The 22,952-nt window shown below is 43.2% G+C and overlaps 1 protein-coding gene across 1 annotated transcript in view; it reads right to left on the bottom strand.

Moving 5' to 3' along the window:
• Positions 1 to 22,952, bottom strand: part of TEX9 (testis expressed 9) — a 77,545-nt gene that overhangs the window by 15,057 nt on the left and 39,536 nt on the right. The window contains exons 8-10 of the mRNA XM_073650810.1: positions 18,031 to 18,113; positions 17,736 to 17,909; positions 3,913 to 4,047 (exon numbers count right to left, since the gene is read on the bottom strand). Of these exons, the coding sequence (XP_073506911.1) occupies positions 3,913 to 4,047; positions 17,736 to 17,909; positions 18,031 to 18,113 (392 nt within the window). The remainder of the gene's footprint in view (positions 1 to 3,912; positions 4,048 to 17,735; positions 17,910 to 18,030; positions 18,114 to 22,952) is intronic.

The following is a 22,952-nucleotide window of genomic DNA, read 5'->3' as shown; positions in this document are numbered from 1 at the left end:
ACACCTCGGGATGGAGAGACCATTCTCCTGAGGCGAGGCCCTGCCGACTGAGGAAGTCGGCCGCCCAATTGTCGACCCCTGGAATGTGGACTGCTGAGATTGCCGGGACCGTCTTCTTGGCCCAAAGTAGCACTCTTGCCACCTCTTTTAAAACGGGCTTGCTGCGCGTTCCTCCCTGATGGATTATGTATGCCACGGCCGTGGCATTGTCCGATTGTACCCGGACTGGGGACCCTGCCAGGATCTTCTGCCAGTGACGCAACGCCAGGTAAATCACCTTTATCTCCAGAATGTTGATGGGAAGGGAGACTTCGTGGGGCCTCCACCGGCCCTGGACCGTGCGTTGTAGAAAAACTGCCCTCCAACCGATGAGACTGGCATCGGTCGTGACCACTGCCAGCGAAGCGGAAGGAATGATCTCCCGGGTCTGAAGGAAGAAGGGCGGGACCACCAGGTTAGCGACTGTCTTACTTGACGAGGTAACTTGATGCGTCGATCTAGAGATGACGGATTCTTGTCCCAAGCTGAGAGAAGGGCTAGTTGAAGAGACCGGGTATGGAACTAGGCAAACGGAACTGCCTCCATTGAAGCTACCATCTTTCCCAGGACTCTCATGCATAGGCGAAGGGAGTGTGGACCTGGGTCAGAGAGGATGTGGATTGCTTGTCGTAGGGAGTTTATCTTTTCCCTCGGAAGGAGGACCCGGGCACGGGTCGTGTCGAACTGCATCCCTAGGAAGGTTAGGCTTTGGGATGCGACCAGGGAGGATTTGTCCGTGTTGATCAGCCAGCCTAACCGGGAGAGAGTGTTCAAGGTGATCTGGAGGCTGTGGAGACAGTCCTTGAACGTGGGGCCCTTGATTAATAGGTCGTTGAGGTAGGGGATGATTACAATTCCCCTTGTTCGAAGAATGGCCATAACTGTCGCCATCACCTTTGTGAAAACCCTTGGGGCTGTGGCGAGGCCGAAGGGGAGGGCAGTGAACTGGTAATGAGCGTTCTTGAAGGAAAAGCGTAGGAACTTCTGATGTGACGCGCAGATTGGGATGTGAAGGTATGCATCCTGAATGTACACTGAACATAGATATTCCCCGGCCTCCATCGAGGCGATTACCGACCTGAGGGACTCCATCCTGAACTGTCGGATGCGTACATGTCAGTTTAGCTGTTTGAGGTCCAGAATCGGACGTAGTGAGCCGTCCTTTTTTGGGACGATGAAAAGATTTGAGTAAAAACCGGAAAACCTTTCCTGAACGGGAATAGGGACTATGACTCCTGAGCACAGAAGAGAGGTGATGGCTTGGAGGAAACCGGGAAGCAGAGATGGTTGTGGGGGGCGGGACCTGAGAAAGCGTGATCGTGGGCTGGAATCGAACTCGATTTTGTAGCCGGAAGTCACAATTTCTTTTACCCAGGCATCTTCTATTGCCGGGAGCCAAGAATCTGTGAACAGAAGGAGACAGCCGCCCACCCTGGGAGAAGTCCCAGGTGGGAGTGACCCGTCATGTTGAGGAAAACCTGTTGGATCGTGATCGTGATCCAGAGGACTTGGAGGAGCGACTCTTTGGGCGCCAGTTAGGCGTGGGCCTAAAGGAAGGTCTACGACTGTCCCGCTGTGCTGGAGTACGGTCCTGTTGAGAGGAGGGGTTCGGTTGAGCGAACTGACGAAAGGACCGGAATTGAAGGGGGAGTCTCCTAGGAAAAGGGCGTTTGGGTCTGGGCTGGGGGAGAGAGGTGCTCTTACCCCCAGTAGCATCGGAGATGATCTGATCTAGCTTGGATCCAAACAGCCTAGAACCTTAAAAAGGAAGATTAGTTAGAGATCTTTTGGAAGCCGGGTCGGCGTTCCAGGCTTTAAGCCAAAGAATTCTACGTAAGGCAAAGAGATTACTGGAAACCCAGGCTGAGCATGCAGCGGAGTCGAGGGACGCAGTAAGTAGATATTTTCCGGTGTGGCCGATCTGATCAGCTAAGTCGGCCAGATCGTCCGGGGAGGCGCCTGCTAGGATGCCCTGTCTGAGCTGTTTGGCCCATGCGGACACCGCATGGTCCAAACAGGGTCGGAGATTTTCTGAAAACAGATAATACCTTTAAATAACTTCAGTTCTCTTCCCTCAAATGCACTTTGTTTTTGACTGCCAGAAAAGCATGTATTACTGCACATCAGAGCAGATCCATTACAAATCTTCGTTAAACACAAACTATGATGTCAGTGTGAACAAAGATGTAGGTGGCACATGCCTTAGACAATGCATCAACAACCTTTGGCACTCCAGCTCCAAACTCCAAACATGTCTGACAGCTCCCTGAGAGCCTGTCACTGTCAAGGAATGATGGGTGTTGTGGTTTCACAAAAGCTGGAGTGCCAAAGATTGCAGATCCTTACCATAGGATGTTTAAATTGTATCAACCTGTAAGCACAACTAGGCATTTGATATATAATGGCAACATGCTGTGCAGGGCTATCATCATTGACATACAGTAGGTCTGTACTGTGCAGAGTTGTCATCATAGACATAGGTCTGTACTGTGCAGGGCTGTCATAGACATTGGTCTGTACTGTGCAGAGTTGTCATCATAGACATAGGTCTGTACTGTGCAGAGTTGTAATCATAGACATAGGTCTGTACTGTGCAGGGCTGTCATAGACATTGGTCTGTACTGTGCAGAGTTGTCTTCATAGACATAGGCCTGTACTGTGCAGGGCTGTCATAGACATAGGTCTGTACTGTGCAGGGCTGTCATCATAGACATAGGTCTGTACTGTGCAGGGCTGTCATCATAGACACAGGTCTATACTGTGCAGGGGTGTCATCATAGACATAGGTCTGTACTGTACAGGGCTGTCATCATAGACATAGGTCTGTACTGTGAAGGGCTGTCATCATAGACATAGGTCTGTACTGTGAAGGGCTGTCATCATAGACATAGGTCTGTACTGTACACAGCTGTCATCAAAGACATAGGTCTGTACTGTACACGACTGTCATCATAGACATAAGTCTGTACTGTGAAGGGCTGTCATCATAGACATAGGTCTGTACTGTGCAGGGCTGTCATCATAGTCATTGGTCTGTACTGTGCAGGGCTGTCACCATAGACATAGGTCTGTACTGTGCAGGGCTGTCATCATAGACATAGGTCTGTACTGTGCAGGGCTGTCATCATAGACATAGGTCTGTACTGTGCAGGGCTGTCATCACAGACATAGGTCTGTACTGTGCAGGGCTGTCATCATAGACATAGATCTGTACTGTACAGGGCTGTCATCATAGACATAGATCTGTACTGTACAGGGCTGTCATCATAGACATAGGTCTGAACTGTGAAGGGCTGTCATCATAGACATAGGTCTGTACTGTACTGGGCTATCATCATAGACATAGGTCTGTACTGTACTGGGCTATCATCATAGACACAGGTCTGTACTGTGAAGGGCTGTCATCATAGACATAGGTCTGTACTGTACTGGGCTGTCATCATAGACATAGGTCTGTACTGTACTGGGCTGTCATCATAGACATAGGTCTGTACTGTGAAGGGCTATCATCATAGACATAGGTCTGTACTGTGCACAGCTGTCATCATAGACATAGGTCTGTACTCTGCAGGGCTGTCATCAGTGACATAGGTCTGTATTGTGCAGGGCTGTCATCACTGACAGGTCGGTACTGTTTTTTTCAATCTCTGGATATAAATGGCATATTAGATGTTTATTAGAAAGTTGCAAACATTTACATTGTGCACAAAGATCAAAACTGATAATATTTCACTTTGAAACAATAACTGCATTGTATATTTCATCTATAAATATTTGATGTTGGTCAAGATATTGTACGAATGCATCTTATCTGACCCAGGAAACAATATCCATGATGTATGGAATCATAAGGCCTAAATTCAATTAAAATACCTTGTTACTTTGCTTTAGTTTATTGAGTTCCGTCTTGTATCTATCGGTTTCCTCCATGGCTCTGTTCAGGCGAACCTCGGTAGCACTTTGATTGCTTACAGACTGTTTCTGTATTCTTTTAACGTTTTCCAGTTCCTAAATCAGACAGAAAAACATGTTCCATATTAGTCCGTAATTGGCTTATAAAATTGAAGAACCCGTGTACAGCGATGCTCAACATGTGGTCAGGACCTTAACTGAAATCCTGCTTTTTTAAGTGAAAATCAATCTTTGATTAACATTAGATATATAGGCAATTATTTCATAAATCCGCTGTCGCTTATAAGACTTTTCTGCAGTTCACATAAACTAAAAATATGTGAAAAATTAAAAAAAAAAAAAGTAAATGAATGATAAATTACAAGATACTAAATTCAATACTGGCTGACTAGGTAATTAATATTAATCCAAGATGGATGAATTGGTTTCCTAAGCCCCCATACACATTAGATTAACATCAGCCAAACCTGCCAGTACTGGTGACAGTCTAATGTGTATGGGAGCCTCCTGACTCTCCCAGGACAGATGACACCAGTGGAGAAGATCCAGCATGTCCAATTTTGGACTGCCGATCCTTTTGCCCTTGACGAGATGGCTCACTCATAGAGAACACAGGAGCCAGCGGCACAGTGAGCGCTCCGGTGTTTAGAGGATTCGGGAGAGATAGCGGTCTACCGAATGACAGTTCTCTATTCTGTACAGTAGTGTTCAAAATAATAGCAGTGTGTTCAAAAACATGAGTTAAGCACAACATGTTTATACTAGTTTTTATTTCCATGCATTGGGAACATTGCACACTGTTTTCTAATTCAAAACATGAAGAGAAATGTATATTGTTTTTAACTACTTTACAGAAAATAAAAAATGAACATTGGGCTGCGCTAAGAAATAGCAGTATCTGCATTTGTCTTTACAAACTCACAATATGTACTCTTTTTTTGAGGATTTAGCATTCCTGTGAATCACTAACCTAATATTTAGTTGTATAACCACAGTTTTTAGAACTACTTTACATTTATGTTGGATAGAGTCAACCAACTTCTAGCACCTGTCAACTGTTATTCCAGCCCAGGATGCTTTCACTACATCCCACAATTTTTTTTGCCATTTGTTGGCTTTGCCTCAGAAATGGCATTTTTGATGTCACCCCACAAGTGTTCTATCGGATTAAGGTCCGGGGATTGGGCTGGCCACTCCATGACCTCAATTTTATTGGACTGGAACCAAGATTTTGCTTGTTTGCTGGTGTGTTTAGGGTCGTTGTCTTGTTGAAGCACCCATTTCAAGGGCATATCCTCTTCAGTGTAAGGCAACATGACCTCTTCAACTTTTTTAATATATGCAAACTGGTCCATGATCACTGGCATGCAGTAAATAGGTCTGGCACCATAGAAAGAGAAACATGCCCATATCATGATGCTTGCACCATCATGCTTCACTGTCCTCAGAGTGTACTGCGGCTTGAATGCAGAGTTTGGGGGTCGTCTGACAAACTGTCTGCGGCCCTTGAACCTGGGTCCAAATCCTACCAAGGACAACATCTGCAAAGAGTTTGTATGTTCTCCCCGTGTTTGCGTGGATTTCCCCTGGGTACTGTTTTCTCCCACACTCCAATGACATACTGGTAGGGAATGTAGATTGTGAGCCCCATTGGTAACAGTCATGATGTCTGTAAAGCGCTGTGGAATTAATGGCGCAATATGAACAAGTAAAATAAATAAATAATAATTATTTTTTTATTGCCCTTTGTTTAACTGACTTAAAGGGAATCTGTCAGCAGGTTTTTGCTACACCATCTGAGAGCAGCCTGATGTTGGCAAAGAGACCCTTAATTCAATGATGTATCACTTAGATTACTGGATGCAGCAGTTGTGACACAAACAGAGCTCTTAGATTTAGCACGAGGAGGAACGGAGAAAGCTAATCCCGCCTAGTCTATTGACAGTGAGCTGCTCATCACAGGAAAGGGCAGAGTCGGACCAGTGCTCCCTTGGCCAGCTAGTCACAGCAAAGATAATGTCCTAGTGATAAAACCTTCATTATAGGATAAACAACAGCACACTTCCTGATAAGCGACACATCGTTGAAATCTGTGTTTTAACCCCTACCTCATGCTGTCCTCAGATTACATAGCAAAAACCTGCTAACTAAATCCCTTTAAGATTCAGGTTAGTACTTTTCCATTCTTTAGAACTCTACCCCCATACAACCGACTATACGCTATACCTATATTTATATTTGACATTTTTTACAACCTCGGGGGTCAGATGATCCGGCACCACAGAGCTGTGGGTCTCCAGGCTTACCCAGATAGCCAAACTCCTAATCTGCCCAATTATGTAACAATATGAGAGCAGAGAATGTATTATGCTAATTTATGCACTTTTCTATATCCATGTTCCTATATCTATGTAGGAAAGCTAAGTGACAACTCCTGCAGTAGATGTGACCGCCAGCTTTCATAAGTACTGTCAACTATCATCCATATTCAATAATAAAGGGATTGTAAGGTGGCTGCTGGACAGGTCGTGGACGGGAGGTATGTGTCACCGAAGTGCCAGGCTTCGGTGATGTAGGACCCGGAGAAGCAGGCTCCAGCACACATAGTGCTGAGAGGAATTTAATGGGCCCGGATTACAGGGCCGGGTTTTACGAGCAGCTGAAAGAGCTGGGGGGGGGGGGGATCAGCTGCTCACTTACCTCCAGTCCAGGTCTTGGAAAGCTGATTTAAGACAGCTGCGCCTGTCTCAGTCTGTCTGTGTGTGTTGGGCAAGGTGAGCAGACCTTGCATGTGCTGCTCAGACTCTGCTGGAGGCAGAGGAAGGCACTTTGTTTAAACGGCTGAGGCCGTGCTGCATGGACTTGTTATTTTGAGCTTTGTTCTGTTATTCCTTTTTGTGCCAGGAAAAGGCTGTTACTTTTGTTTCCTCACTGGTGTATGGACACTAAATAAACCACCAGTTTGTTTGAATCCGCGGACTGCATCACTGTGTGAACCTGTGCCTACCTCCAAAGCGGCCCAGTGAGTACAAATCCCTACAATATCCAACATTTTTATCGGAATGTCTGTGAAAATGTAAGATCACCTTATTAACACAAGTGGTAGTTGTAACATGGAAGAATAAAGTCATGCCCTCTTTTTATAAAATGGTGCACGCGTGTTTTAATAGGGTGTCCCCCTTTTCAGTATTTTCACGCCAGAGGGCCAACAGCCCGAAACACCGTGTCTGCAAATTGAGATTCTGATTTGGCTTTTATCCGAACTCATATTACACGACTCGTTAAAGGGTTGATTGTGACTTGTAGGATTGCTGCTTCCAATAGGTGGCGCTATAGAGCTCAAGTCCTCTTTTTCTCTGAAGAGGCAATTTGCACGCCATTGGTTAAATTAATAAAAACAGCTGATACTCACAGAAAACCCCTTTAGGCCACGGCCCCACTATCAGTATTCGGTCAGTATTCAGTCAGTATTTTTTTTCAGGAGTGGGAGCCAAAACCAGGTGAGGAACAATCATTGAAAAGGTATAATAGAAACAAGTCACCAATTCAGCATTTATCACCCACTCCTGGTTTTGGCTCCCACTCCTGAGAAAAAATACTGACTGAATACTGACCAAATACTGATAGTGGGGCCATGGCCTTACACTTAATATTTAACATGTACTCCGGTCGGACTTTGAGAGTTGCGCATCATTTCTAAATAAAGCACAGAGCCATTCCCTCTATCCAATCTTGTTCCTTCACCAACTCCATGCGCTCACCCCAATTTTTGCATACTCCCAACACCAACATTTTCATTATTTTTTGCAATCCAAACTTTCATCGCCCCCAAAATCTTTTGAACACATGCTCATTGCTTCTCCCCACCTGAGCAGTCTTCTGATCCTGAAGTGTCTCATTTTTGGTATATGTTAGGGTAGTGTTTTTATCCAATAAGGGCAAAATGACAATACACTCAAATATTTTACACCAATTGTAAAGACAAAAGCTTCTGTTGTAAAATATAATAAGGTTGTAAAAAGTTCACTATCAACAATAAAACCTCTGTCATCGTGCAGACGGACGTGGCTACAGCGGTGGCCTCCCGTCCTCATCCTTGGACTTTAATAGCCATTCCCAATAGCGGAATCTTAACAGCATCTACTGCATATTGAATAGTTAAAATCAAAGTTTCCTATTCTGCTTTTCCTGCGTTATAGTTTCCATGTTATCCATGTGCACTTCCTCTGGGTAACTCAGTTTCCTCACTCCCCAAAAATCATACTCTAACTTAGCTTCCTATGAAGAAGGCTTACCGAGTTAGTACTTGAAATTAGAGAATTCGATTTTAAGCCCCGTTAGGAGCGCTTTGTCTCTATGGCTCGTCAAGATTTGTCGGTGCTATATAAATAATGGGTAATAAATAAACTGGAAGAGTAAAAGCTGACAGAAAAATCAAGAAGAGGGGCAGATAACAATTTCCACCTACCCGACAAAATTACTTACACCAATCTGTATTCTCAGCATGTTGCCTAGGCACAGCAAGAACATCATGGACATTATTACATCATCCCTTATTAGCAAGTCCTACAGAGTCTCTCCCAAGGTCCTACCTCGGCTAATATTTCAAAAGCAAGAAAATAGAAAATGACCTCATTTCCCTCCTCACCCCATCCCTGAGGGAATGCTTTGCTTTTAACCTTCATCTGTATTGTGATATTTAACTTCTTCAATAGAATAAGACGCTCTCAGTACTAGAAATGAAATATGAAGGTTAACCCTTTGTATCGAGAAGCTGGCATGAAAAGGAAAAAAATTATAACGTAGGGGACAACAAATATTTCTCCAGCAAAGACATAATAATGACGACAAGTAGATGATTCCAGGCTGTTCTTGATAACAATAAGACATCATTGTTCTGATTTTACCTTGATATGTCCTCCACTGCCAAACTATAGAAATGGATTAACTGGGGAGTGAACGTGTATATATATATATATACACACACACACAAACACATATATATAGCTATATACACAAATGTGGAAATATAAAACGTATACACACAAATATAGAGAGAACCTTAAAAAAAAGGTATTACTGACCCCTGTCATGGAAAATATGTTTTCAAAATCAAATATACTGGCAGTAAGAACTCACATTCAAACATGAAGTAGGCTATCAATTTTAGATGGGTAGGGGTCCAACTACTGGTACCCCCATTGTTCAGCTGTCTGAAGGGGCTGTGGAGCTCTTTCAGCTGAAGTGTCCTCTTCATTGTTCACACTGGTGTGTACTGCCTACACCATACTTCTAGTACCGGCTGTGTTCGGTATTGCAGATTTATCCCATTCACTTGCCAAAAGTCAGGCACTGATCTGATACTAATGGCCTATCCAACAATGGCCCATTCATTTTAACAAAGTAAATAGCCCCTTTAAGTTGGCCTCACACAAGTTAGCCATCAGTAGGAAGATACATTTTCCTTAACTCTCCGAGATGAGTGAGGCTGTACCCACACACATTAGCCAGTTATCTCTCCTGACTCCCCAAAACACATGAATGCGTAGCCAAAAGGGCATGTACTCTCTATGGGGAGAGCGCAGGAAGTCGCTTGAAGACACATCTGGTAGAGGTTTATTAGGAAAAAAAATATAAAACTCACACTAGGTAGAAAGTGGGCTCACCCGACTTTTATCTAACTGTATGGGGACTTAACTCATGCCTCTCGAACGAATAGTGTCTAGCACTCACACTGGTTAGGACCAATGCTCCCCTTACCGGTAACCCTTCCTTTTCCACGTCAAGCTTACCACTTCCTCTCTGACAATTCCCTACATTTACTCTTGCTCCTTCTTGTAGAACATGCTCTCATCGGTTGTGACATGTCCATGTATAAGAGCTCAAATAAAAGCTTCATCATCCTCATTTTATTGTAGACAACTCCTCACTACATCACCCCAAGAAATCCGTCCAATGGGTTTGGTCTACTGACTAACGCCATCCATATCTCCATTTGCCATAATCTCCACTAGATCTAGTAACTAGTTTGGTCAGATCAGGACATAATGCGGAATTGATCCAATTTCATGTGATTTACTAGTATTGTGCCTATTTTCACACAACACATTGAAAAGAGAATCCTTAAAAGGGGTTGTCTAGGCACAACACCTATCTTTAGGATATCAGACTGGAGGGGATTCGACACCTGGCACCCCCCACCAATGAGCTGATATTTCCTACAGCAGCTGTCAGATTTAAACAGAACGAACCTGCAAAGCATAGCACAATTCAAAGTGTAGTGGCTGCTGCCGGCTGCTGCAGAACAGCTTCTGCTCTGTTGATAGAAACTGCTGTTCACTACCCAGCAGTGGCCATTACACATTGAATGCAGCTGCACTTTGCAGTTCCTTTCAAAGTGTTTTACATCTGACATCTACCAATGGAGCAAATAATGGTTGATTGGTAAAGGTGGCAGGCATAGGACCCCACTGATCTCATACTGAATACCTATCCAAAGAATAGGTGATCAATATGTTGAGCCTGGATAACCACTTTAATTTTTAACTAACCCTATGAGAGCCCTCACTTTTTTTCTCCTTGCTATGTTTCTACATTTAGGCCCTGGCCCCACTATCAGTATTTGGTCAGTATTCAGTCAGTATTTTTTCTCAGGAGTGGGAGCCAAACTCAAGTAAGGAACAATCAGAGAAAAGGTATAAGGCTGTGTGCCCACTATGCATTTTTTAAGCGTTTCCGCAGCGGCAATTCCACCGCAGAAACGCTTAAAAAAACGCATGGTAGAAGGTCTGCATGTTCCCCAATGATAATCCACATGTGCTGTGCACATGCTGCGGAAATTTTCGCTGCAGATTATCATTGCGGAAAAATCCGCAGCACTACAAATTATTTTGCGTAATCGCAGCATTTTTGCCGCCATTGACTTGCATTGAATCGCTTAATATCTGCATGACTACATGTGCACATGCGGATATGAAGCGATTCAATGTGCGGATGGTAACCGGGTCTGGAGAAGAGGAGACTCTCATCCAGACCCGGGTACGATAGTACCTGTAAAAAAAAAAGAATTTAAAATTTAAAAAAAATTTTTTATTCACCTTCTGATGTCCCCCGGTCTCCTGTATGATGCGTCCTGGCTCCCCGGCGGCTCGCGATGGTCTAAAAGGACCTTCCATGACGTAATTTAGTCATGTGATGGGTCACGCGACCGCTGACGTCAACCTGTCACATGACTAAATGACGTCATGGAAGGTCCTTTTAGACCATCGCGAGCCGCCGGGGAGATTGGAGAAGGAGACCAGAAGGTAAGTATAATGTTTTTTTTTTATTTTTTTACCATTTTTATTCTTTTTTTTAAAACTAACTTGATCACACTATATAAAATCCATGCTGTTTGCATAGATTTATATAGTGTGACCCAGTTGTCAAGCACTTTTCCAAGTGATGCTAAAATCGCTTGACAACCCGCATGCGAAATCGCATGTGCAAAACGCGTGACAAATGCTTGTCCCTGGCTGAAAAAAAAGCATGCACAATCCGCATGTACAATCCGCATGTGTTTTTTTCTGCCAGGGAGATGCAGAAACGCTCAGGAAAAATCCGGAGCATTTCAGCATTGTGGGCACATAGCCTAATAGAAACAAGTGCACCAATTCTGCATTTATCACCCCCTCCTGGTATTGGCTTCCACGCCTGGGAAAAAATACTGACTGAATACAGACCAAATACTGATAATGGGGTCGAGGCCTCACTGACAGGCTCTGGAAGATGCCAAACACCTCCACCTTTTTTTATAACCCTTCCTCCACCTCTGTGTATTTTGATTACAATCTGGCAGCAAACAAAATATCATTGTTTTGTTTCTATCCCTTGTAACTCTGATCTAAAATAATAACCCTTAAAGGGAATCTGTCACCAGGTTTTTGCTCCCTCATCTGAGAGCAGTAAAATGTAGGAAAAGAGACCCCGATTCCAGCGATGTATCACTTAGTTTACTGGGTGTAGGAGTTGTGACACAATCAGAGTTTTTAGATGTAGCAGAGCTCAGAAAGCTTCCCCAGCTCACACCACAGCATTCTATGTACATTGTCTATTGACAGTGAGCTGCTTATCACAGGAGGGGGCGTGGCCGCACCACTTGGTAGGAGGGAATTAGTCTGGGCAGTGATAATCTCCTGGTGATAAAACATTCATTGCATGGAATTAACAGCACACAGCCTAATAAGTGACACATCCCTGAAATCTGTGCCTCAGCCCCTATCTCAGCCTGTCCTCACATTACATAGCAAAAACCAGCTGACAGATTCTCTTTAATAAGTATGCAGAAAGAGATTAACAAACAGACTCTTGTTATAGTGGTGCATTTCCTTGCAAACACACAGAATGGGCCCGATCTTAGTTTCCCCCAATGGATCGCCCCAACCACATCAAATACAATCAAGCAGGGGCCGTGAGTTCTTCCCGGTTAGCCCCTAGAAAAAACATGACAAGAAACCCAAATATTTGCTGTTTTATTTCTCTCGATTTGCAACTCTGAACCATTCAGCTATAGAAATAAAATTCATAATCCCTCAGTTAAAGCACCACTCCAGCGTTTTTTTATATTGCACCGGAGTGGTGCTTTAAGTGTAAGTGCCCTGCCCCTGTCTGATCCTCACATGCCGCCTTCATCAGTTTCCAGCGTCGCTCAGGTTGGTCTCCGGTGAAAAGTGACCTGCTGGCAGCGCCAGTGTTTCATGTCAAATTTTCTCTTCAGAGAGAAAGAGGACTAGAACTCTAGTGCCACCTACAGGAAGTAGCAATCCTATTAGTCAATAGTGACCCTTTAACGAGCCTTGTCACATGACTTAGGATATAAGCCAGAACCAGAAACTCAATTTGCAGACACTGTGTTTTGGGGTACTGCCCCTCATCAGTGCAAAGTGTGAGTTCTGGTTTGGCTGGGTGAGAGGCGTCAGACCGGTATCTAAGGGGTAACATTTCTCCATGCGGAGAACGACATGTTAAGCATGTCACGGTAAGGGGACTTTTAAAGCCGCAATGCTCCTCTGGGAAATATGCAAATAGTCTCTACATAGAGAGTACTGGAGGTCACTTTTCAATACTAGTCTATGAGGCCTCGTTTTGGCTCTCATAGACTTGTAGCGAGAGCATGTGAGGTAGCTTCTGACTTCCGGACAGTCAGTAGCTACTGTCATGAGATGGCGCGGGGAGACTAGAGCGGCACCATAAAAACAATGAAGACGCCGCAGGGTGTGTATATGACAAGTGGCAGGGGGGTTCGATTTAAAGAACCACTTTAGCACTGAAAAAAAACTAACACTGGAGTGGTGCTTTAAAAAAAACATCGCCCATCAATTAACAGTGAGTGCAGTGAATATGACTAGGTTTAAAAAGAGATTAATAGGCAATGGACAATAAAGAAAAAAAATAAATAATAATTCTTCATGAGGCAGGCTGGGAAAAGTTGGGTTCACTTATGTAATTATTATACAATGTACGGGTAGTAGTGCTTTTTTCGTACACCAACATTTTGTAAAAATTCTCATTGAACTAAATAAAAGGTCTATCATGGTTTTCTTTCCAGATTTTTATTTATTTTTTTTTTTAATAGTGCAGGATGCTTAAAGAGCACCTGTGTAATCTTTACTTTCAGTTTGGAGATAATAATATGCTCGTGCTTCAGGGTAGCCTGTGGGGGGCGCTCTATCTGGTGCTCCGCTTACATATTCATCTGTATGCTCTTATGACAGCTCACTGTGCCTTCACTGACCTGCCTCCTATTTGACATAATGCATCTAGTAGTGCGGGGCTAGGTAAAATAGGAGGCAGGTCAGTGAAGGCAAAGTGAGCTGTCATAAGAGCATACAGAGGAATATGTAAGCAGAGCACCAGATAGAGCGCCCCCCACAGGCTACCCTGAAGCACGAGCATATTATTATCTCCAAAATGAAAGTAAAGATTACACAAGAACCATAGGATGGATTTCCTCAACCAAGCTATCATTTTAATCAGTGTAATGTCGCCCACCTGACAATGTATGTGGTTTACTGAGCACAATCCTGCTGACAGGTGCACTTTAAAGTGATCATTTATAAATAGTAAATGTACGTATACATTTCTAATGTGTAATAACTCTACCTAATGGCCTCTGTTCTGCTGCCGCTTCTTCCACCTTTCAGGTCAGTGTTCGCTTCAGAAGCATGGGGAGCGCTGTTACACCTGAACCATACCTTCTGTGCCTTACCATTGGTGTGGGATGGAACAGCCCAGATGACAATGGTTCTGGGGCAGAGAAAGAAAGGGGAAGTATGGTCCAGACTTACCATAGCACTTCACCATACCTTTACAGCAAATGGGGCACCGATCACAGATACAGAAGAAGAAGCAGCAGAGCGGAGGTCGTTTGGCATAGTAAGTATACATAAGAAATACATGGTAACATTTACTGTATGGGGTGAAAAGTCTCTTTAAAGGGAACCTGTCACTTTGTACATGCAGTCTGATCTGTGGACAGCATATTATAGAGGACGAGAAGCTGAGGAGAATAATATATAGGTTTGTGGGAAAAGTATAACCAGTATTTTATTCATTGAAATCCCAGTTATTTACATATGAGTCCAGTGGGCGGTCCTACTCAGTGACTGACAACTATCTCAGCATGCACAGTCATAGGAGACTCAATCAATGGGTAGGACCGCCCACTGCACTCCTATACATATAAGCACCAAGGATTTCAATGAATAAAATGCAAGGTTTACTGAATCTTTTCCCACAAAAGTGTATATAAATCTGATCAGCTTCTCCTGCTGTATAATATCCTGCCTGCAGATCAGACACTCTTTTTCAATATTACTGCTTAAAGGGAATCTGTCAGTAGGTTTCTGCTACCTCATCTGAGCAGTCTGATGTAGGCAAAGAGAAGCTGAATCTAACGATGTATCACTTAGATTATTGGGTGCAGCGGTTCTGACACAAACAGAGCTTTTAGATTTAGCATGAAGCAGAGCTGAGAAAGCTAACCCCACCCACACCAGGCTCTCCATGTACAAAGTCCATAGGCAGTGAGCTGCTTATCACAGGAGGGGGCGCTGCTGGACTAATGTAGGCCGGCAATGTTAATCTCTTAGTGATAAATCCTTCACAGTTAGTAAACAAAAGGACACTCTTTGCCAAGTGACCCATCCCTGAATTCTGTGTTTCAGCCTCTATCTCCTGCTGTCTTCAGATTACATCGCAAAAATCTGCTGACAGATTCCCTTTAAGTATTCAGAACATCTATGACCAACAGAAATCCGCTGAAAATGCCAGATGCAAGAGTGAACAGAGCCTTACCTAGCACTTGCAAGGTCGTTAAGTGGAAGAAAAGGATAATAAATGTAGAACATGAAACATTTTACGTTCATCACTTGGGATGTGCAACAGTAAATCTATCCAAGTGTTGTAATTTATATTCAAAGTCTCTTTCTCAACATCTCTGGAATTTCTTTCCTTACATCTCAACCCTATGAAAGAGGCATTAGATATACTGTGTAGTCTGCCCTATGATCCCTTCTTGATCTGCTGTCATTCGTGCCGCCCACCTCCTTGACAAAGGCAGCAACTGTTACCAGTATATTCTTTATAGCTTATACCTCATATTGATTGCTCCTCATCTGTCTTACATATTTTATTTTACTTCTCTTTTAGAAATGTACTACTCTTAACAAATATGATGGAGTAAACCCACAGAGAAAAGCTACAATGTCCGCTTCTGAAAATTTAGCAGAAATGTTCACAATTAAGTAGTTTCATTGCCCTGATGAAGATCGCAAGAAATGCCTTATAGTTTTTTTTTCTGGTTGCAGGGCAAAAAACTGCGTAAAGGGAACAAATGATTTGAGCCAATGGTTTCTATATTGGAGATCACTTAGAGAGGAGGCTTTTCACCACTGCAGCTCACTCAAGGATAAAAACACCAAACCCTCGCTCTTCTGTATGGCAACAGCTCACAGCCATTATATAAATTACTAAATCATCTAACAGAATACCCCACATCTCCCAGGGTTAATGTCATAGCTTGTGACACAAGGTAAAATGTCGGCTAAAGAGGATTTACTTTCTAGGGAAAAAAAAAACCAAACAACAAATGGTTCTAAAATGAGCAGAGAGAGCAGATATCATGGTTCGTGTGCAAGGATAGATTATGCTGTACTGCTCATATGCCATATGAGTTAATCAGTCACATTGGCAACTAATACTTTAAGCACTATCGAAATTATCATGAATTATAATGGGGTCTTTAGTCAAGAGGAAGGTGTTAACAGGACGTATTTATTTTACTTATTAATGTAGCGCCACTAATTCTGCAACGCTTTACAGACACCATTATCACTGTCCCCAATGGGACTCATAATCTACATTCCCTATCAGTATGTCTTTGGAGTGTGGGAGGAAACCGGAGCACCCAGAATAAACCCACGCAAACACGGAGAGAACGTACAAAATCCTTGCAGATGTTGTTTTTGGTGGGACTGATCGTCAGTTTATGTACACCAATTTTACTTGTAAAGTGTTCAGCTTCAAGAATCAATGTTTCCATTCAGTGACAGTATGCAGAGGGAGACATGCTGGCTGGAATTTACGTATACATAAGGCCTGATAAGAGATTGCCAAAGGTAAATGTAAATTCTGTTAATCTCGTTAATATCTCAGGGGCCTTAAACCATTGTCCAAACAGCGACTAGGCCCATTGTGTGAGTATTGAATGTAGATCCAGCGGAGCCGTCATCATAGGGAGTCTCACATACAGACTCAGTTGGTGATGGGTCCGAACTGAGAAAAATACCTCCACTAATACACACTTAGCTTTGAGGAGGGGGAGGGTGAGAGCAGTTCTGCCCATTCAGGGGGCTGATCCCAGTGAAGGAAAAAAGAAGCCACATGTTTAGTGGGGAGTTGGTGGAAGAACGCTGAAGGGATAGGATCTATGGCTGGGATGTGGAGCCGATGGATGAATGGCTTACGGAGTGTGGGAGATCAGTTACCGGCTGGACTGAATAAACATGCTACAGTTGTGGGATCTGTCGTTTGGATTTAAACTTTATTAAAGGATTGTTGCTACTGGATACCTGTGCTTCCATCGTTTTACCTGTCATCTGGAGGATCGGAGACTGTGACTACAGACTATACTGGCCCAAAGGTAGTGGAACTATCGTCCCAGGAAGGGGATCTTGTGGACTGACACAATTGTATTTGGGACACTTAGCTGGAAATGCTGTATTACCATGGATGAGAGGAATAAAACGTCGTTGCATTGTTAACCTGCCTAGGTGATTATTAAAAACCCACAAACTCAGATCTTCACAAGTACATATAAATAACATAATGTACTTAGTTGACACTATTTTGATTAAAAAAGCCTAAAAGCCATCCCATCATGACAAGGTGTCCCCAATCGGGACGGACCCTAACTCTTGCAGTTCACCTCACTATCTGTCAGCAGACATCAAAATAGATAGTGGCAGAGCAGGACCCAGACCCGACTGTTAAGACACGTGCCCCTGGAAAGCTATATAGACAAAATGCCCTGCCAAAAGAGGGAGCCATGCTCCTGTATGTACAAAGTACAAAACACTAAAGTAAAACCAAAGAAATGAGCTGGAACATATGTTGGTATAAGTGCAATGCGTAGGTGTACATTCACATTGCACTTATACTAACATATGTTCCGGCTCATTTATTTGGTTTTGCTTTATTTGCTATAAAAAGACTTTTTGTAGAAAAAGCAAGACCATGTAACACACCTTCTCTAATGCAGAGAGCTGATGCTGTAAGCCATCAGTCTTCTTATTAGATTCTTCCATTAAAGCCTTATATTTGTCCGCCTGAGTTTGCTGTATGTTGGCGGTTCTCTGTAGTCGCGCGCGTTCCTCTTCCAGGTCCTTTACACGAGATGTGAGATTGCGGTTTTCATCATCCTGAAAGACACACAATAGCTTAAAACTCACCCGTCATTTCATGGAATAATAGGCATATGGGGGAAAAGTGACTGAAATTATTCAGTTGCCCCTTAGTGAAAGGTTAGAAAGCAGCTTTTACCTTCTTATTGCATTCGTGAGTTATATTGTCCAGCTCTTCCTGCATTACTCGGAGCTTGGCCTTCAGAAATCTGATCTGAGTCTCTGCAAAATACGTAGAAAATGTGTAACACAGAAGCTAGCGATCATAAAGCAGTGCAGCGTACACAATGTCCTACTAAAGCATAGGGAAGAAGCTCCTAGTACAGTGATACTTCAGTACAGATGGATGTAAGAAAAAGTAGGATTGATGGCCAAAGTCACAGCTTAGATGTCAATCACTACAACATAGAATAAAGTTGCAATTACACAAACTGCGGCAGCATTGACGGGACAAGTCCTCAATAAGTATTTGTATTTTGGGAGACAAACAGGATTGCATTGAGAAAATGTGGTCACCTCGAATTTGTTATATTTTGTCATAACTTATGGAGGTGGACATAGTAGAAATAGCTCTTAGTGGGGGTTCTCTACTACTGGATGTTAAGATTGCCAAAGCACATTCACATGGGTAACATACAAACCAGGAAGACAAATACCTGAATCTGACCGGTCCCTGTTCAGACTAGGAAAAGCCCTTCTCTGACCCTTGTCTGTCCCTGCCTGACCGTGGAGGTTGGCACCCTAAGATGACGCAATGGCGCCCCCAGTTGACGGCGGCTTACCCTGAATGTTCTTAGCAGCTCCTACGATCGCTAGACTAGCAATTCCCTAAGGAGAAAAGGAATCACACTCAAAACAACTGCAACCAACACAAACTACAGCAAAGTGAATGAATTCAACAAAGTACAGTTATATGAAAAAGTTTGGGCACCCCTATTAATCTTAAGCTTAATGTTTTATAAAAATTGGTGTTTTTGCAACAGCTATTTCAGTTTGATATATGTAATAACTGTTGGACACAGTAATGTTTCTGCCTTGAAATGAGGTTTATTGTACTAACAGAAAATGTGCAATCTGCATTCAAACAAAATTTGACAGGTGCATAAGTATGGGCACCCTTATCATTTTCTTGTTTTAAATACTCCTACCTACTTTTTACTGACTTACTAAAGCACTTTTTTTGGTTTTGTAACCTTATTGAGCTTTGAACTTCATAGCCAGGTGTATGCAATCATGAGAAAAGCTACTTAAAGTGGCCACTTGCAAGTTGCTCTCCTGTTTGAATCTCCTCTGAAGAGTGGCATCATGGGCTCCTCAAAACAACTGTCAAATGATCTGAAAACAAAGATTATTCAACATAGTTGTTCAGGGGAAGGATACAAAAAGCTGTCTCAGAGATTTAACCTGTCAGTTTCCACTGTGAGGAACATAGTAAGGAAATGGAAGAACACAGGGACAGTTCTTGTTAAGGCCAGAATTGGCAGGCCAAGAAAAACATCAGAAAGGTAGAGAAGAAGAATGGTGAGATCAGTCAACGACAATCCTCAGACCACCTCCAGAGAGCGGCAGCATCAACTTGCTGCAGATGGTGTCACTGTGCATCGGTCAACTATACAACGCACTTTGCACAAGGAGAAGCTGTATGGGAGAGTGATGCGAAAGAAGCCGTTTCTGCAAGCACGCCACAAACAGAGTCGGCTGAGGTATGCACATTTGGAGAAGCCAATTTCTTTTTGGAAGAAGGTCCTGTGGACTGATGAAACCAAGATTGAGTTGTTTGGTCATACAAAAAGGCGTTATGCATGGCGGCAAAAAAACACAGCATTCCAAGAAAAACACTTGCTAGCCACAGTACAATTTGGTGGAGGTTCCATCATGCTTTGGGGCTGTGTGGCCAATGCCGGCACCGGGAATCTTGTTAAAGTTGAGGGACGCATGGATTCCACTCAGTATCAGCAGATTCTTGACAATAATGTTCAAGAATCAGTGATAAAGTTGAAGTTACGCAGGGGATGGATCTTTCAGCAAGACAATGATCCAAAACACCGCTCCAAATCTACTCAGGCATTCATGCAGAGGAACAATTACAATGTTCTGGAATGGCCATCCCAGTCCCCAGACCTGAATATCATTGAACATCTGTGGGATCATTTGAAGAGGGTTGTCCATGCTCGGCGACCATCAAACTTAACTGAACTGGAATTGTTTTGTAAAGAGGAATGGTCAAAAATACCTTCATCCAGGATCCAGGAACTCATTAAAAGCTACAGGAAGCGACTAGAGGGTGTTATTTTTGCAAAAGGAGGATCTACTAAATATTAATGTCACTTTTCTGGTGAGGTGCCCATACTTATGCACCTGTCAAATTTTGTTTGAATGCAGATTGCACATTTTCTGTTAGTACAATAAACCTCATTTCAAGGCAGAAACATTACTGTGTCCAACAGTTATTACATATATCAAACTGAAATACAGTGCCTACAAGTAGTATTCAGCCCCCTGCAGATTTAGCTGGTTGACACATGCGGAATTAACTTGGCATTGTGATATTTGTACTGTAGATCAGCCTGGAAGTGGGAAATGCACTGCAGCAAATTTTTTTTTTTTAAAACGTTAAAAGTTAATTCAGAGTGTCATTTATTATTCAACCCCTCAAACCACAAGAATTCTGTTTGGTCCCCCTAAAGTATTAAGAAGTAGTTCAGGCACCAAGAATAATGAGCTTCACATGTGTGGATTAAAGATCTCTTTTGCCAGCCTTTTCTGACTATTTAAGACCCTCCCCAAACTTGTGAACAGCACTCAGACATGGTCAACATGGGAAAGACAAAGGAGCATTCCAAGGCCATCAGAGACAAGATCGTGGAGGGTCACAAGGCTGGCAAGGGGTACAAAACCCTTTCCAAGGAGTTGGGCCTACCTGTCTCCACTGTTGGGAGCATCATCCGTAAGTGGAAGGCTTATGGAACTACTGTTAGCCTTCCACGGCCTGGACAGCCTTTGAAAGTGTCCTCCCGTGCAGAGGCCAGGCTTGTCCGAAGAGTCAAGGCTAACCCAAGGACAACAAGGAAGGAGCTCCGGGAAGATCTCATGGCAGTGGGGACATTGGTTTCAGTCAATACCATAAGTAACGTACTCCACCGCAATGGTCTCCGTTCCAGACGAGCCTGTATGGTACCTTTACTTTCAAAGCGTCATGTCAAGGCTCGTCTACAGTTTGCTCATGATCACTTGGAGGACTCTGAGACAGACTGGTTCAAGGTTCTATGGTCTGATGAGACCAAGATCGAGATCTTTGGTGCCAACCACACACGTGACGTTTGGAGACTGGATGGCACTGCATACGACCCCAAGAATACCATCCCTACAGTCAAGCATGGTGGTGGCAGCATCATGCTGTGGGGCTGTTTCTCTGCCAAGGGGCCTGGCCATCTGGTCCGCATCCATGGGAAGATGGATAGCACGGCCTACCTGGAGATTTTGGCCAAGAACCTCCGCTCCTCCATCAAGGATCTTAAGATGGGTCGTAATTTCATCTTCCAACAAGACAACGACCCAAAGCACACAGCCAAGAAAACCAAGGCCTGGTTCAAGAGGGAAAAAGTCAAGGTGTTGGAGTGGCCTAGTCAGTCTCCTGACCTTAACCCAATTGAAAACTTGTGGAAGGAGCTCAAGAATAAAGTCCACATGAGACAACCAAAGAACCTAGATAACTTGGAGAAGATCTGCATGGACGAGTGGGCCAAGATAACTCCACAGACCTGTGCCGGCCTGATCAGGTCTTATAAAAGACGATTATTAGCTGTAATTGCAAACAAGGGTTATTCCACAAAATATTAAACATAGGGGTTGTATAATAATTGACCCACACTTTTATGTTTAAAATTTAATAAAATTCAACTGAGCAACATAACTTTTTGGTTTGTAAGATTTATGCTTCTGTTCATAAAACCTACTCTCGTTTGCAGTTTGAAGGCTCTAACTTATTTGCATCTTATCAAACCAGCTAAATCTGCAGGGGGTTGAATACTACTTGTAGGCACTGTAGCTGTTGCAAAAACACCAATTTTTTATAAAACATTAAGCTTAAGATTAATAGGGGTGCCCAAACTTTTTCATATTACTGTATCTATAAAGCAGGAAACACAAGTAGGGGAAGGTATTTAAAGCAGCACCCGAAAGGTGATTAGACAGACAGAGTAAATAAAAACCACCTGTTACCCAAAACCGACAGAAATAAAGATAACCAAACTAAAACACCCAAAGAAAAGGTGTATCTATTGTGGATCAGCAGAAAGAGGCGCCGACCACAGAACACAGCATCAATGGTTCGAATCCAGAAGCATGCAACTGGAAATCCCATATTGGCTGCCCTTGGCATATGATGCTCTGGCCGGATGTTGATGCCAGGAGACCGGCAGGCGAATAAATGCTGCAAATGGAGTAGCAGATACAATATGGGAGGAGAATATAAATTTTTCTACTTCCCTGGGTCAATTAATAAACTGCTGCCAGTAGAAGTCAACACTTTTAAGAAGCCTAATTCTACCTTACTTATATATTTACCATGTATTATGGATTTCCTCTTCATTCTTAATCTTTGGTGACTTGTCTATTTTCTATTATGTTATATATATACTTGCTTTTACTTATTTTTGCCATGTAACATCTTTGAACCTATAAATATCCCATATTGCAACTCTTAAAATCGGACTATGGATGTACATAACGTAAGCTCCATTTCTTGCCTCTACCCTGTATTATTAGGATATTTTCTTCTAGACAAAACAATACAAATCTTAAAAATTTGACATGAGTGAATAAATTTGCAGGCCTCTGGTCCGCTGGGTGCGAACTGTCTCCTAGCTGCTGGCATCTTCAGGTCCTCTTTTGTTTAGCTGGTTTGGTGTGACATTGTGTGTGCATCACACCACAACAATGTCACGCTAGGCTGGTTAATTAAAAGAGGAGTCCAAGATGCCTCTAGGTAGGAGGCGGCTCGTAGGGCACCCAATCCAGGAACAACTGAATACTGACCTGGCCACTAGACTATGGTCCTGC

Source organism: Phyllobates terribilis, unplaced genomic scaffold, assembly GCF_046119375.1.
Source record: "Phyllobates terribilis strain yellow unplaced genomic scaffold, ASM4611937v1 Scaffold_11__3_contigs__length_659146591, whole genome shotgun sequence".
In the NCBI taxonomy this organism is placed as follows: Eukaryota; Metazoa; Chordata; class Amphibia; order Anura; family Dendrobatidae; genus Phyllobates; species Phyllobates terribilis.
The sequence above is the reverse complement of the archived record's forward strand: the minus strand, read 5'-3'. Positions and strand labels throughout refer to the sequence as shown.